General features: G+C 36.0%; 1 protein-coding gene across 5 annotated transcripts in view; it reads left to right on the top strand.

Annotated features, from left to right (window-relative positions):
- The window catches only part of GRM5 (glutamate metabotropic receptor 5), a 504,061-nt gene that overhangs the window by 356,246 nt on the left and 130,906 nt on the right, over positions 1–16,909 (top strand). For all 5 annotated transcript variants that reach the window (XM_055320784.1, XM_055320785.1, XM_055320783.1 and 2 more), the window contains exon 3: positions 3,790–4,025. In XM_055320784.1, coding sequence (XP_055176759.1) covers positions 3,790–4,025 — 236 coding nt within the window. The remainder of the gene's footprint in view (positions 1–3,789; positions 4,026–16,909) is intronic.

Below are 16,909 nucleotides of genomic sequence, written 5' to 3'. Positions count from 1 at the left end.
TAACTTATTTAATATGTATTGTTGATTCATTAATATAACTCACAATAGTGCTCTTTACTCATACATGAATGCAATGGATTTTTTAAAAATGCATTTTCTATGTAGGATATGTCACAGCCTTCTTGCACTTGGGAACTCTAAATGTGTGCTTCGGGGTTATTTTAAACAATGAAATCAATAACAACAAAAACATGAAAATGCAAAAACCCTGATATTAAATAGATCATGAAAAGGATACTTGTTTATAATATGAAAGGTAAAACAAGAAAGCAGAGGATCATGTTGTTCAACCTCAGCTGGGAATGTGCACATGAAGAGACTCAAAATTTTTGCCACTCTGCACATGTGCAAATGATCATAAAAGTGCCATGAGTATTAATTTGGGGGATACAAATAAATTTTACCAAGTATATAAATTTGCACATACAGAATTGGCAAATAAGGGGCACCTGGGTAGCTCAGTGGTTGAGTGTTTGCCTTCAGCTCAGGTCCTGACCCCAGGATCCTGGGATCGAGTCCTGCATCGGGCTCCCCACAGGGTGCCTGCTTCTCCCTCTGCCTATGACTCTGCCTCGCTCTCTGTGTCTCTCATGAGTAAATAAATAAAATCTTTAAAAAAAAGAATCTGCAAATAATGAGGATTGATGGTATATCAAGGAATTGGAAGGAAAATAATGAAATGGATTATGGGGAGATGGGTAAAATTCCACCAGTGATTAGAGAAATTCGATATATGGATGGATGGATAGATGGATGGATGGATGAATGGATGGATGGATGGATGGATGGATGGAGATAGATCCTAATTCTAGAGAGGTACTTTAAATATGGTGTAGTTTTAGTTTCTTTTCTTATCTTCCTCCCCACTCTTTTTTTCCTTATTTGGTAAAATAGATGTCACCCAAAAGCGTTTAAGTAGTATTTGACAGTCTGACCTATCAATGTAATGTAAAGCATTAGATCATAGAAAAGTAAGCTTAAGATTTTCTTGGCATTTCATTTTGCTTTTGGATTTATTATTTCTTACTTAGAGATACCCTATCATCTTAACACAAATCTTAAAAGCACATTTTTATGAAAATGCTAATATTTAATAACCTAAAGTCAATACAACACCATCTAATTTAGCCAGCATGGAATAAAGTTTCTTGAAACTTACATAGCAGGTATTCCTCAGTAAGTTTAAATAGAATAACTCTCTTTTGTCAAATAGATATTGGAATTTTCTGTTTACATACAAACTCCATTATAATTTTTACTTTGCTGTTGAATGGAAATATCTGGAACTAAATTGTTTTAAATTCCCAACTCTAACTTATAGACTCCTAATAAAACACATTTTGCTAGATTCTTAAATATGGAGTAGAGATTTATACCTGAAAAAAAAAAGCTAAAGAACATGATGAGAAATGAGTCAATTATCACACTCTGGCATGGATACTTTTTCATGGAAATATTACCTCCAAAAAAGTTTATCAAGACAATCTTTTTACAATCCCCATTAAATTCAATGAATGAATTGTGAAGGGTAAATTGGACCCATTATAATCTTACATTTCTTATGTAATATTCATAATCATAGTGTTACATAAGAGCGATCTAGCATTAACAAAAGGAGCAATTTAAATTCCCACTTCTTTGAGAATGGGGCTCTGCTTGACAAACAGTGCTTCCTGCCCCATTTGCAGCACGCCCATGCATCTCCTCCAGCGCCAATGAGACCCACACTCTCATACCAGTGATATAATAAACCCTCCACAACAGAGGGAGAAAATGAAGCAAACAAGCCCACATCATTTCAACTTGTCAGCTTTAAATAAAATCTTCTGCAGCTGAAAATGAGGAATCTGAGGGAAGAGAATGTGTGAAGTAACCAAATTCAATACTGGGACAAAACATATTGCATGACTTATTATTTTTTTCCTGATCTGCCACAAAAGTTTTTGAAATTTCACCACAATTTTTAATGAAATATCTTTTGTCAGAGACGACTAAGATGAAGAAATGGTTCAGTTTGTTTGTTTATTTTTTTTTCTCCTCTTCCACCCACTGATGCCTTAGGAAACATCTGAAGTTACGGTAAACCCCTATGATATCTTAATGAGTAATCTGTGACCTTTGGGAAAACTCTCATTATCAGTTTTTAAGTCATAGTTGTCATAGCAGAGCATGCTGAAAAAAGTACATATTTTTAATACTTGTTTTAATTACTTATATAATACCTGCCTTAGCACTGATATTGTATGCAAAATATTGGAGCATGCTCTCCACCTACAAAAAAATAATAATAAAGACAAAAATGCATTTAAAGGAAGATAAAAAGAAATTTGCCTTCTGATAAACATATTTAATATGAATGAAAGAGATAATTATTGTAAATGTAAATCCTTTCCCTCCCCGTTCCCCCAGTGCCTGCCCACCCCCCCTGCTTACCTCCAAAAGCTTTTACTTTGCATTCAGGAGACTCCTTTCTGTTCTTCCCCTCAGCTCTCTCCAAACTCCTTCTCTTCCCTCTTTACTACTTTTTCTCAATGTTAAAATGTCCCTTGAATTTCTTTATCTTTCCTAAAAATACACTTGCATGTCTTCAAAGGAAGGACAACACCACTGTGTCCCATCAGATACTTAGTACAAGTTGTGCATCTTCCAGTGAGAGAGAGGATGGACAAGTCAGTATCTTTTGTCCTGAATGCCCCGAAGTATGCCCAATTTGATATAAACATCTTTTTATGTCCTTTATTTCCCATGTTATGTGTCACATATTTTCCAAATAAGCTTAGAATACTTTCCCCTTACTCTGTTGTAACATGAACTCTCTGCTTTCAAACTATTTTATTTTAAAATCCCTAGGTTAGGGGATCCCTGGGTGGCTCAGTGGTTTGGCACCTGCCTTTGGCCCGGGGTGTGATCCTGGAGTCCCGGGATTGAGTCCTGCGTCAGGCTTCTGGCATGGAGCCTGCTTCTCCCTCCTCCTGTGTCTCTGCCTCTCTCTCTCTCTATGTCTATCATAAATAATAAATAAATAAATATTTTTTTAAAAATCCCTAGGTTATTTTGAGTGATCATGCATAGAATGATAGTAATATTGAGGTGTATGATCCCTGTCACCTATCCTTGATGGCTTATTTTAAAAAGTTTTTAATCTGTCCAATGCAAAACATGATCTCATATGTGCATTTTAAATACAGAAGTACCATGTGACAGGAAAGAGCATATAGGACTAATAGGACTACAGTTTGAAGTGCTGAAGAATCTATATTTAACAGAATGACCATAAGCAGCAGTTTTTTTAACCTCTCTATAATTTACTTATAAAAGGTGAAAAAAAGTGAATATCACATCATAGGATGGTTCCATTAATATTAGATGTGTTTTAGAAATATTTTCATTTTTACCTTATGATCATTATAGTAGTTATTTATAAGGTAAAGCAACAGAATGAATTTAGAGTTAACTTGCCCTAGCTATTAAACATTCAGTAAATAGTGTGAATGGTGATTTCATTGCAATTTCCATGCATGTACTATATTTTACAACCAGTAAAATCCTGCCAAAAGCATTAGGTTGTTCTCCACAGTCTGGGATTTTTGAAACTGGTGCCTTCTTAGCACTCTTAGTATTGTATACTCTATGCTAAGCTTGTATCTCAGGAATCATGTAGGTATAATGTAGTCTTGTGTGGCCTGGGTAGCCATGTAAGGACTGATCTGTTCAAAAAGAAAGCAAATATGGAATCATTTGCTTAGAAGGTATCTGTTCTAAGCTGAGCTGGTTTTTGTCTCCCCACAGTGATGGCTGGGCTGACAGGTATGATGTGACAGATGGATATCAGCGAGAAGCTGTTGGTGGGATCACAATCAAGCTGCAATCTCCCGATGTCAAGTGGTTTGATGATTACTATCTGAAGCTCCGGCCAGAAACAAACCTTCGAAACCCTTGGTTTCAAGAATTTTGGCAGCATCGTTTTCAGTGCAGGCTGGAAGGGTTTGCACAGGAGAACAGCAAATACAACAAGACTTGCAATAGTAAGAAGATTTCTTGTTTCATTTATAGAGGATAATAAGGCGAAGGCTCCAATTTAAGTCAACTGTGTCATGGGGATGGTGGCTGTAACCTGTTAGAGGAGAAGACTCTTACACAAACAGAGTGGGTATTGGGCTATTTACAGTGATAAATGAACTTTATTGTCACTAAGAAAAGCATATCAGAGCAAATCTTTACTCCATGGAGATTTCAAACAATTTTACTATTTATATCATTCAAGAAATAGGTCCTGTGCTAAAAGGGTATTGTGAGATCCAGAGAGGAACCACCGTTGCCATCCTTGAAAGCAAGAACTACAGTCTGCTCATTTTGATTATCTTTAGCAGTTAGCACAGCGTTAAACACTTAGTAAGGGTTTCATATATTCTGAAGAACGAATCAGGGAATACTAAAAAACAGAGCCAATTCCTAGTGCACCAATAAACTATAACATAGTAGCAGGGATTTGTTATGTATAGTTATTATTCTTCATAATCGGAGCAGAACCATTCATTCTTTTTTTTTTTAAGATTGATTGATTGATTTGTGAGAGACACAGAGAGAGAGAGAGGGAGGCAGAGGCACAAGCAGAGGGAGAAGCAGGCTCCATGCAGGGAGCCCAATATGGGACTTAATCCTGGGTCTCCAGGATCAGGCCCTGGGCCAACCGCGGCGCTAAACCGCTGAGCCACCGGGGCTACCCAGAGCCTTTCATTCTTCCGTTCTTCGTTCTTCGAAGGGCTTGCTTACCTTGTCCCAACTACTGCTTTGGTTGTAAGGATAACAAGGTGAGGAAAGGTAGTTCCTGCCCTCAAGAGGTTTAGTGTCTAGAGGGAAGTCATGCCAGCCAGTGTTGCAATTCAGTGTTGTAAGTGATATTATAAGGGATAAACACAGGGTTTGGTTACCATTATCTGTTGCACTTTGAAAGGGAATCTTGACTCTGATAATCCAGGTAGGGCCAATATTGATCTATTTGTCCAAGCTTGTAAAAATTAAGGTTTGTTAAAATTGATAAGGGATTTGTTGAGACTGCCTTATCCCCCACATTGTGTAACAACAACAACAAAAAAAACCCATACATATTTGCATAGGAATAAAATGTTTTGGTTGATGGTAATAGGTGCCTTTATTCTCAATGCTGAAACACAGCAGTGTACTGGGGCAATGGGTTTGAAATCCTGGCCCACAACCTAATTCCTGTCCACAGAGAAGTTGTCACATACCAGCACAAAAATGAGAATAATGGAAATGATACAGAGAATTTTTCAAAATGCACTTTCCCTCCCAGTTCATATCCATCCTATGTTTTTTGGCATCAGTTCATTCTTTTGTAGAATGAATAAGAGAGTAAATGGTGATTTGTGATTGTTTTCAAATGTCAGTACTTGCTTAAATAAGAGCTTGGCAACCTTATGTCAGTTCCTATTTGGGTGGTGAGGAGGGGAGAGATGTCAGAGTATTGCACTGGTCACTGAAATCCAGAAATCACAGAAGGCTCATGGTGTGAGCCTGCATTCATTTCTCTCTCACTTCAGATGCTGTTTGTCCAAAATCTCCAAATGCTTGTTCATTTCCTTTGTTTTTATTTTTATTTTCAGAGGAAAAAATGTATAAGAATAAATAGCATTGTGACTTCTGTTACACAATTTCAATTTTTATAGCTAATTTCATATTTTTCACCAATCCATCCAGTTTTTCTGATAGAAACAGACTTCTTTCCTCTCTTGAGATTTGGGAAATTATGCCTCTTTCTGTTCCAGTTCTAGGATTGTGTACAGAGTACTATATGTCACTATATTAAGGGAGTTATAGAGGGTGAGGAATATATCTGATCTTGTCTTCAATGAGATCTTTTCCCAAGTAATTAGTGACAGTCCCTAACCAATGTGCCTAAGGGGATTTTTCCAGGTGGTCTTTACCTCTTTTGTACCAATGTTCTTTTCCTAGTCCTTTTTGTCTGAAATGCTTGCTGCTTGAAATAGTTGTTTCTCTTATTTTTTTTCCACCATTGGAGGTCTTATTTAGATATAATCTTGAAAAACTTAATTGATTTCCACAGAACATTATTTCTATGGTAATTGTTCTATAAAAGCCTCTCTTCCAACCTATTGCTATAGCTCTTTCACATGACTACCCAGATATGCGTTCTCTGCTCAGATTTGGTTCCTTACTCTAGTACTTGAATGCACTTTTTAGCCACCTCCCTTCCACTAGAATCTTATGTGACAACAGATGTCATTTTGTACAGAAAAGTAGACACTTATATGTAATACCTCTCTTATTCTTCTGAAAAAGAGAAGCACTATGATTATACTTATTTAAAAATAACAAAACCAAGATTTAGAGAGAGAAAATAACTTGTTCAAGGTCACCTAACTATTAAGTACCAAAACTTATATTTGGACTCAGGTTTTTCTAAAGTTTAACAAATACATGATATACTAAAGAGGGAGAATATTACAGTTTTTAAAAATTGCCATCAAATTTGCATTATATAATAATTAATATGTAGGTCAAAGATACAAAATAGAAAAATCTTAAAATTATTTGCATATGACTATGGAATGCAATGAGACACCCAGATGTTCACTACTCTCTACTTTTGACTGTATTTCCTTATTTACTTTTGTGTCTTTGTCCCCATATTCAAAGAGGCCCCAGATAGTTTACTCATATTTATAACACTACTGAACATCACCAGTGTTTCCCTAAATATAATGTACTTAAACCCTTTCATTAGGCAATGTGCATAAGACAACCACTTTTGAGTTGGAGTGTTAAGAAGTGTTAAGAGTTTATAATTCATGCCAGTTGAGAAGCTGTACCTTACCCACTGTACAGTACTTTAAATCTAATGGATAGTTCAGTAAGAAAAATGGCTTAACCCAAAGAATAGAAATACTCATAGCTGAATTATGATACCGTATTTTTCTTAGGAGATTCTTGAAAGGCAAAGTATAAAAGTTAGGAGAAGTATCTAAATCTCATAGTCAAGAATTAGCAGTAGCTTTATAGAGAATATGCCCCATTCCTATGAATCCTTTCAATGCTGTTAGTTTTGCCTATTCTCTAGTACATCATATAAATAGAATCTTACATTATTTGCTTTTCTGTGTCTGTCCTTTTCTCCTCAAAGTAATGTAACAGAGTTCATCCCATCATTGCATGTATTAGTAGTTTATTATTTTTTATTGTTATATAGTGCCCCTTTGTTTGGGTACACTACCAGAATTTACCTATCAGTTCTCCTATAAATAGACCTTTGGATTATTTAGAATTTTAGGTATTTTAAATAAAGATTTTATGAATGCACATATACATATCTTCTGGCAGACTTATACCCTAATTACTGCTGGATCTATACCTAGTAACAGAATTGCTACTTGAGAGGCTACACATATGTTTAGCTTTAGTAGATAGTGCCAAGCAGTTTTCCAAAGTGATCAGACTAATTTCTACTTTTTATTGACATGAATGAGAGTTCAAGTTGCCCTGCACTCTTGTCAACACTTGGTACTATTCTTTTTTAATTTTCAACATTCCGCCAGTGTGTGTTTGTACTACATTGTGATTTTTATTGGCTTTCAATTAAATATTACCAAGTTAAATTTCTTCTCATATTGGAAATCTGGGCATCTTATTTTGTAAAGTGTGCAAGTTTTTTTACACATTTCTTTGAGTTTATTATCTTTTAACATCTGTTTTAAGACTTCCTTGTATACTGTGGTATGAGTCCTTTGTTAGATACATGTATCATGAAAATGGCCCAATTAGAGCATGGCTTATTACTAGTTCCTATTTCTTTCATTTGTTATTTGTTTACTATTTGTTCATTTATTCTTTGATTCTTTTTTTAAGATTTTATTTATTTATTCATGAGAGAGAGAGGCAGAGACACAGGCAGAGGGAGAAGCAGGCTCCATGCAGGGAGCCCGATGTGGGACTCGATCCCAGGACTCCAGGGTCATGTCCTGAGCCAAAGGTAGGCGCCACACCTCTAAGCCACCCAGGGATCCCCCTGTTCTTTGATTCTTTATTCCTCTTTTACTGCTTTCTTGTGGATTAATCATAATTTTTATTATCTTCTATCACCACTCAATATTTTTGTTTCATCTCAGTATAATTCATTTAGTTTTCAGTAGAATTTGTATTGAATGAATCTTTAATACAAACAATTTTAAGTTGGTCTTTGTTTACATTTAAAAATATGGCAAATATTTATCACCCTCACACTATTTTTTGCTATTACTACATAATTTATTTCTATATGTATTATGAACGCTATAAGGCTCTGTTAGGATTGTTGCTCTAAATGGTCAATGGTCATATTTACCCACTTCAGTGCTCTTCATTCCTCTTGTACTTTTTTGCTTTTAACCACGATTTTTTTCAGCCTAAAGAATTTCTTTTAGTATTTCTTGGGATATAGGTCTACTGTAAACAAATTTTATCAGCTTTTTCCCCTAATATCTATATTTCACCTTTATTTTTGAAAAAAAAAATATTCACAAGTATAGCATTCTATATTGCCAGGTTTTCTCCAATCATTTTTTTCTTTCAAAACAACATTCCATTTGTTTCTGAATTCCATGATTTCATTGAGAATTTAGCCATCATTCTTAACATCCTTCTCTGGATGGCAGTGTGTCTTTTTTTCTGGACTTTTAAGTTTTTTCTTAAGTTTTTAGTTGAGTATGATGAGATTAGGTGAGATTTCCCTTATACATTTCATTCTTTGGATTGAATGAAACTTCTCAAACCGGGGCACCTGGGTGGCTCAGTGGTTGACCATCTGCCTTTGGCTAAGGTCATGATCCTGGGATCCTGGGATCCAGTCCCACATCAGGCTCCCCACAGGGAGTCTTCTTCTCCCTCGGCCTGTATCTCTGCCTCTCTCTCTCTCATGAATAAATTAATAAAATCTTTTTAAAAAGAACTCCTCTAATCTGTGGATTAAAGAACTTGATACAGTTCTGAAAATTTCCCAGACATTATTTCCTGAAACATTCCTTCTGCCACATTTTTCTCCCTCCGCTCCTTCTTGTGCCCAAACACACCTATTAGATTATTTGACTTTGTCATAAAGGTGACTTTTTCTCTCAGCTTTCTTTTCTATCTCTTTTCTCTCTGTGCTTCAAATTGATTCTTTTCTATTATTCGGCCTTTGATTTCACCAGTCATTGTCTCCATCTATGTCCAGTGAGTTTTAACCAAAATAAGAAATTTTTAATTTCAGATATGGGGCTTTATGGTCCCAGAATGTCTTTTTTTTCCTTTTTATAGTACTCAATTTTCTGTTGAAATATTCTTTCTCATCTATTTTTTTCAATCATTTATTCTGTTTCCTTCAACATATTGATTATAGCAATTCTAAGGTCCCCTTTTTTTCTAATTCTAACATCTGAATCTTCTCTCAGTCTTCTTCTGTTGACTTATTTTTCATACTGGTCACATTTTGTGCTTCTTGACACATCTAGTGTATGTTTTCTTTTGTGCTAGACATTTAGCATAAAATACCATACAGATTGAATTTTATATTATTTTTCCCCCAGTGATGCTTTGCCTTTTCCAGATTCAAAGAAATTGAAATGAGGTAAGTTGGAACAAAAGATAGAAGTCGTCAATCTCTGGTTTAAAAATGTCTTGCAGGAACAGTTGACATGGAATTTCAATTGAAAGTCTAGCTAGGATATCCTGTGCCCTGGCTGATTGAATCTCTCAGAGTTTTAACTATTTTTGATCTTTGTTCTCCAGCCATAATTTTCTAAATTTGACATGCATTATGAGAAAAGGACTAATTGAAGTTTGAGCAGTTTCTATTCCTCAGGTGAGGCTTTTCTTTCCAATAGTATAAAACAATGGGAAATTTCAGTTTTCCTCTTCCTAATCTTGAGCCTCTGTGGAGCCCCCAGAATCAGCAAATGAATCACAAAGGAAACTGGCTATCATGCACTTAGGGCTTATAAATTGAGATACCGGGTCATTTCAGTATCCAAGTGTACTTCTGGCTTCTCTTTTTCCCAGAAGTGTCATATACTATGTGAAGTTACACCTCCTCCCCCAGCCATACTTCATGTCCTTTCCTAGCACCTCAGAAGGTGACTTTATTAAGAAATAGCCTCATTGTGGATGTAATTAGGTAATATAAAGTTGCGCTCTTAATCCCCACAAAAGAGGAGAAGTGATACAGAGACACAAAGAGAGACACATAAGAAAAGTGGCAGAGGACAGAAACTTGAGTGATGCAACACAAGGACAGGAATGCCAGAGATCAATGGCCACCACCAGTGGTTAGGAAGAGGCAAGGAAGGATTTTACCAGGAGTCTCAGAGGAAGCACAGCCCTGTTGACATACCTTGATTTCTGACTTCCAGCCTCCAAAGCCATGAGGGAATTAAATGAACCTTGCTTAAAAATAAAACAAAAATTTAAATAAATAAATAAATAAATAAATAAATAAATAAATAAATAAATAAATAAATAAAACAAAAATTAACTGAAGTATAAGCATTTTGGACATTAGAAATTGCAGGGTTCATTTATATATCCAAATTGAGATTGCACAGATAGTGATGATTGAGAACTATACCCTTTGGTGTTTTGAGTATGTGGTTTTGACAGAATCTAGGTTTATGTACTATTAACAGTGAGCCCAGCTTCAGTAAGTTTTACTTAAACTGCACAATTATTTTAGACTTGACTTATCAATTAAATGACTAATAGTGATAGTAAATTAAAAGTATGAAGAATATAGTTTAACTTTTCTCATTATTTAAATAACCCAGTAATAAGAGCTATAGAGAATTAAATTAAAACTATTTTTTAGTAACTGTATGCTATTCTGTTTTTGAGCCAATTTAAGGACCCATTTCCTTTACAGTTATACTGTCACCCACTGACATTCATTTGCTGTCTCCTTTCTATGATTTCTCCCTGTCACATCCAGTAGCTTCCAGAGATGTCATTTATGACATTAATACACAAACATTCTCACCTGGATGTCCTGAGGGCACCTCAAACTTACCTACCTAAAACTCCCCTCATTATAACTTTTGCAACCATAGCCCCAAACTTTGAGTTCCTCCTTTTTGCATCTCCAGTTTTAGTAAATGATACACCCATCCACTCTGTCTCCTAAGATATAGGAATAGGTCCTCTCCTATTCCTTTCTATCATCCTCACAGCCAACTGGTGAACAAATACTGTTAATTCCACTGTTTGAACATCTTCCATGTCAGTTCTCTGTTTTTCATTGATGGCTGAATTCAAATCTTTATTATACCACTGCTGTGATTTGGTTCTCCATGATCTCTTACCTCACATATTAGAATAATCTTCCTATTTAATATTCTCATTGATACCAGATTCCTCCTTTTTCATTTTATGCTGACAACTAGCCCCAAAGAATCCATCTAAAGAATGAATCTCAGAGTGCCTGGGTGACTCAGTGGGTTAAGCATCTACCTTTGGCTAGGCCATGATCCCAAGGTCCTGGGATCAAGCCTTACATGGGCTCCCTACTCAGTGGAGAGTCCACTTCTTCTTCTGCCCCTCCCCCTGCTCAAGATTGCTTTCTCTCTCTCTGAAATAAATAAATAAAATCTTTAAAAAAAAATGAATGAATCTCATCAGGTGACTCCCATTCTTAGTGATCTTCTGTGATTCTCCAGTGTCTACAAAAAGGAAACCCATCTCTTTGCCCCAAGCCAAAACTCTTTAAATTCCCCATATATGCTTTTCAAATCTCATCTGTTCCTTAAGCCCAAGAAGTCTGTGCTCCAATCACTTCACAGATTGCACTCATCCATTTTAGAGTGCCACGCCTACATAAATGTCCTTTGGTCAGAAGGGCATTTCTGGGGCTCTAGTGATGTGCTTATTTCTTGATCAGGTGATGATCACTAGGATGTGTTTCTTTTGAAAAAACTTAACGTATAGTTATGACTTTTACACTTCTGTGTTCATGTTCTAATTTAATGAGTTTACCTTAACTACCCCACTTCCAAATAAAAGTCCTACAGCTACTATATCCAGTCTAATATTCCTTCCAGTTCAAATTGCTCACAATACTCTCCCCCACACCTCCCACTCCCACCAGATTTCTGCTGCATGTTGCTCTAGTCCTCTCCCTTTCTTTCTCTGTAACCCTTACCTCCTTCCCTCCTAATATTTTAATATACCACAGTAAATATCTCTCTATTTCATAGGTAGAGCTGTTGAGCTATTTCACTGTTTTCTTGTCTCCTTCAAAAATCTATACTTGGTGAAGAAAGTGCTCACTTTTTGAGCACAAAACTGCTGCTGAAGTTACATTGCCAAACAGAAACCCACTTGCTCCAGAGAAAATATGATGCCATCTTCATAGAATATAAAGCAGCTACAGCAATAGAATATTTTCTACTATATTACACTAACATATAAGTAGATTTTTCACATTGTTACATCAGTATGTAAACATTTTATGTCTATCTGTCTCCATTAAATTATACATTTCTCAAGGAGAACTGTATTACTCATCTGTGTTTTCCAAATTTCTAACATGATGCCTTATAGAGCAAGTATGTGATAAATATTGTTAAATTAATATGATTTCATTTCTCTTAAACCCAAGTAGACTTATAAGGTCTACAGGGCCTAGAAAAGTGGTTCCCATTCTGTGGGATGCAGGTCCCAGGGTCACTGTGGGTTTGTTGCCTGCATCTAGAATTTTTATGTAGTTCAGCATTATCAGTGAACTGAACTGTGCCTTGCATATCCTGTGTGAACATGTGTGTGTTTATATACGCAAGTGCCTTATTTTTATGCACAAGCTGTTGCAGTTAACAAATTACAAATTAATTTAAATTGCTCAAATCATGGTAGCTTATTACCATTATGTGTTTTCTATATAAAAGATACCAGCAGTACAAATAGCATTGATGGAGTGTGTGGAATTTTGTAACATTAAAAGCATTACCTATATTCAGAAAGGTTAATTACACTGGCTTGGAGGTAGCTCTTTTCCCCTTTTGTTAGAGCAAGTTTCTAGCCAGAGGTGTCCACATTTTTTTCTGATGAATATGTGTCATAAGTACCTGAGGTGGATTAGTTAAAGGATACTTCCTATGCAACAAAAATTTTTTTCTGCCATATTGTTTGCTTTTAAAACTCTTATTAGTGATTTTAGAGTGCCTGGGTAGCTTGGTAAGTTAAGTGGCTGACTCTTGATTTCGGCTCAGATCATGATGTCACGGTCCTGGGGTAGAGTCTTGCATTAGGTTCTACACTCACCAAAGGATCTGCTTAAGGATTCTCTCTCACCATCCCCTTCTCCCTCTGCTCCTCCCCCTGCTTCTCTCTTTCTCTAGCTTTTAAATAAATAAATAAATAAATAAATAAATAAATAAATAAATAAATAATAAATAGTTTAAGAGAGGAAGAGAGAGAGTGAGAGGAGGGGGAAAGGAAGAGAAAGAATCTCAAGCAGGCTCCATACAGTGTGGAGCCAGAAACAAGACTCCATCTGACAACCCTGATATCATGACCTGAGCCAAAATCAAGTGTCAGACACTTAAATGACTGAGCCACCCAGGTGCCCCAATAAATAAATCTTAAAAAAAAATACACGCCTATTAGTGGCTTAGCCATTGCTCAAAACACTTCAGCACTTCTGTCTGAAAACATGACTGGAAAACCCAAAACAGTACACTGAGGAAAAAATAATTGTCCAGATAAGAGGAGCTGAACTATATAGTAAAGGCATCACAAGGGCTAAATAAATGAAATGCCACAGCTAACCCCCAGATTAGATATTTCTCATCCTTATGCTACATTAATATTCCCAAGATAGCACTTGGAAAGAAAACTAATCCAATATGAAAAGAGGATTCCATGGTTGCATATATTGGGTTATTACATTCTGTATCCATTTCCTAGAGATTTATAATGTATATCCACATATTGGAAAAGGACAAATCCCATTGTAATTAGTCATCTCCTCTGTTGTTTTGTTTTACTATGAACTCATCTTATGTAACATTGAATATCACCATATTTTGGGAAAGACAACACTAAGACAATTTAAAAACCATATACTGAAAAAGAAATTTGATCACATTATCCTAGTGTATGTGATAAAGTATGCTAAGCAGAAACCCATTTCTGTCTTTATATCAGCCAAAGAATTAAGTAAATTAGAATTTGATGTGTCAGTTTTGGCTTAGTATGATTCTTGGATTTGTTGCATTTTGATACTTTTCATTGCCAGAAGGGAAGAATTTCACCATCTTGGACTCTACTTTAGAAATAGAACATAAAGCCATATCAAGGCCCCAGATATTAACATATCAAAGTTTTAAGAAACATAATCTGTCACATTTCTAATTTGAATTCCAGAGGTTAAAGAGTAATTATCCATCCAAGTAAGTGTCAGTGCATATAATTCTTCATGATGAATGGTTACTATCAAAAAGTACTCAAAGAGATCCCCAGAAGAAAACCCTTGCATTAGAAACTGCAAAGAGAGTTTTCAAACTCTTAAGACACTAGAAATGGAATGCACATGTATTAAAGATATTTACAATAAACTAGAGAGACCAGACAAGCTTGCTGAATCAGTCACTTAATGCATACAGGTGCACTATAAAAAGCATTAGATTTATGCCCAGATGATCTATGTTAAAAAACTCAATCAGGGACGTCTGGGTAGCTCAGCAGTTGGGTGTCTGCCTTCAGGTCAGGGTGTGCTCCTGGAGTCCCGGGATCAAGTTCCACTTTGGGCTCTCTGCATGGAACCTGCTTCTCCCTCTGCCTATGTCTCTGCCTCTCTTTGTGTCTCTCATGAATAAATAAATAAAATCTTTAATAAATAAATAAATAAATAAATAACCTATAGCCACTATTAGGCATCTCTGGGTCCCTCATTTTCTCATGTATGAGATGAGATGAGTTTTAAAACTGATCCCTAATTTACAGAAGACTGTAGTGAGGCTTAAGTATGATGATATATGGGAAGACACTTAAAGATGTGATGGGAAAGTGCCTTCTCTGAGCAAAGATGAAGTAAAAGAGCCTGGATTTACTCTCCTTCTTAAAATAGCAGCATAAACATCTTTCGATGGACACCAAGGCTCCTTCCACAGTTTGGCTATTGTGGACATGGCTGCTAGAAACATTGGGGTGCAGGTGTCCCAGCGTTTCATTGCATCTGTATCTTTGGGGTAAATCCCCAACACAACAAGACAAAATATATAAAACAACAGTTTTCAAGACATTGGATATCAAGTGATGAAGGACAGTCATTCTTAAGAAACAGGAAATAAGGGTGCCTGGGTGGCTCAGTCGGGTAGGCATCTGCCTCCGGCCCAGGTCATGATCCCAGGGTCCTGAGATCGAGTCCCGCATTGGGCTCCTTGCTCAGCAGGGACTCTGCTTCTCCCTCTCCCTCTGCCTACAGCTCCTCCCGCTTGTGCGCTCTCTGTCAAATAAAAATAAAATCTTAAAAAAATAAAATAAATAAGAAATGATACAGGTGAGCCCTCTGAGTTAAGAAGATGGAATTGTGAGTTCAGAGAAACCTAGGAAGCTAGAGTTCTCAGAGCACAGGAACAAAGAGTAGAGAGGTCCAGGAAGTGAAAACTCTGGAGATCAGCAGAGGCTCCTTCTTGAATATCCAGCTGAGTATTGATCACTGTGTGCATTTGAGGATAATACCTCAGACCTGTGAAAGAACCCTCATAGGATTAGGGAGAACAGTATGGCACCCACATGGGACAAGGAATAGTGTCTGTCCACAGCTGTCAGACTAGAAAAACTTGTAGTTCAGAGGGCTAACACAACACTTAGGGGAAATTTTGTAGCATTAACTTGCTATCGTAGAAAAAAAATTATCTCTAGTCAATGATCACAGAGTTACCTTAAGAAATTTGGAAAAGAAGAGCAAATTAAACACAAGATAAGTAGAAGGAAGGAAGTAATAGATCAGAGTGAAAATCAGTGTAATATAAACCAGAAATACAATAGAGAAAATTAATGAAACTAAAGTCTGTTTTTTTTAAAAGATCAATACAGTTGGAAAAAAATAAACAGATTTATCAGGAAGATAAAGGAAAACAAATTGTAAAAAAAAAAAAAAAAAAAACCAAAAAAAAACCAAAAAACAAATTGTAGATATTGGGAATGAGAGAAATAAAACATTATCCAGAGTCAACAAATATGAAAAGGAAAATAGACATTTTATTTTATTTTAAAGATTTTATTTATTTATTAGAGACAGAGAAAGAGAGAGAGAGAGAGGCAGAGACACAGGCAGAGGGAAAAGCAGGATCCATGCAGGGAGCCCAATGTGGGACCCGATCCCGGGTCTCCAGGATCATGCCCTGGGCTCAAGGCGGCGCTAAACCACTAAGCCACTGGGGCTGCCCAAAAATAGACATTTTAAAAAACAATTTAATCCAATAAATTAGTCAGCTTAGATAAAATGGAGAAATTCCTTGAAATGCATAAACTACCAAAGATCACTGAAGAATAGACAACCTGAATAGTCCTACATCTATTGTAGAAATTAACTTTGTAGTTAAAAATTCTCCCACAAAGAAAACTACAGGCCAGATGGTTTCACTGGTGAATTTCACTACTATGAACTTAAGGACAAACTGATAGAAATTCTAACATAAACTCCACCAAAAACTTAAGGCAAGAATACTTCCCCATTCAATCAATGTGGCCAACATTACCCTGTTATAAAACCATACCAGGATATCACAAGAAAAGAACTATATGCTTCAGGAACATTGGTATAAATATTCTAAACAAAACTTTAGCAAACTAAAGTATAATTTATTGTATTAAAAACCTACAGAAGTGTTAAATATTAAAACCTAATAGGAATTTATGATAAAATTCT

This window comes from Nyctereutes procyonoides, unplaced genomic scaffold, assembly GCF_905146905.1.
Source record: "Nyctereutes procyonoides isolate TBG_1078 unplaced genomic scaffold, NYPRO_anot_genome, whole genome shotgun sequence".
In the NCBI taxonomy this organism is placed as follows: domain Eukaryota; kingdom Metazoa; phylum Chordata; class Mammalia; order Carnivora; family Canidae; genus Nyctereutes; species Nyctereutes procyonoides.
Note: the sequence above shows the minus strand (reverse complement) of the source record. Positions and strands in the feature narration are given on the sequence as shown.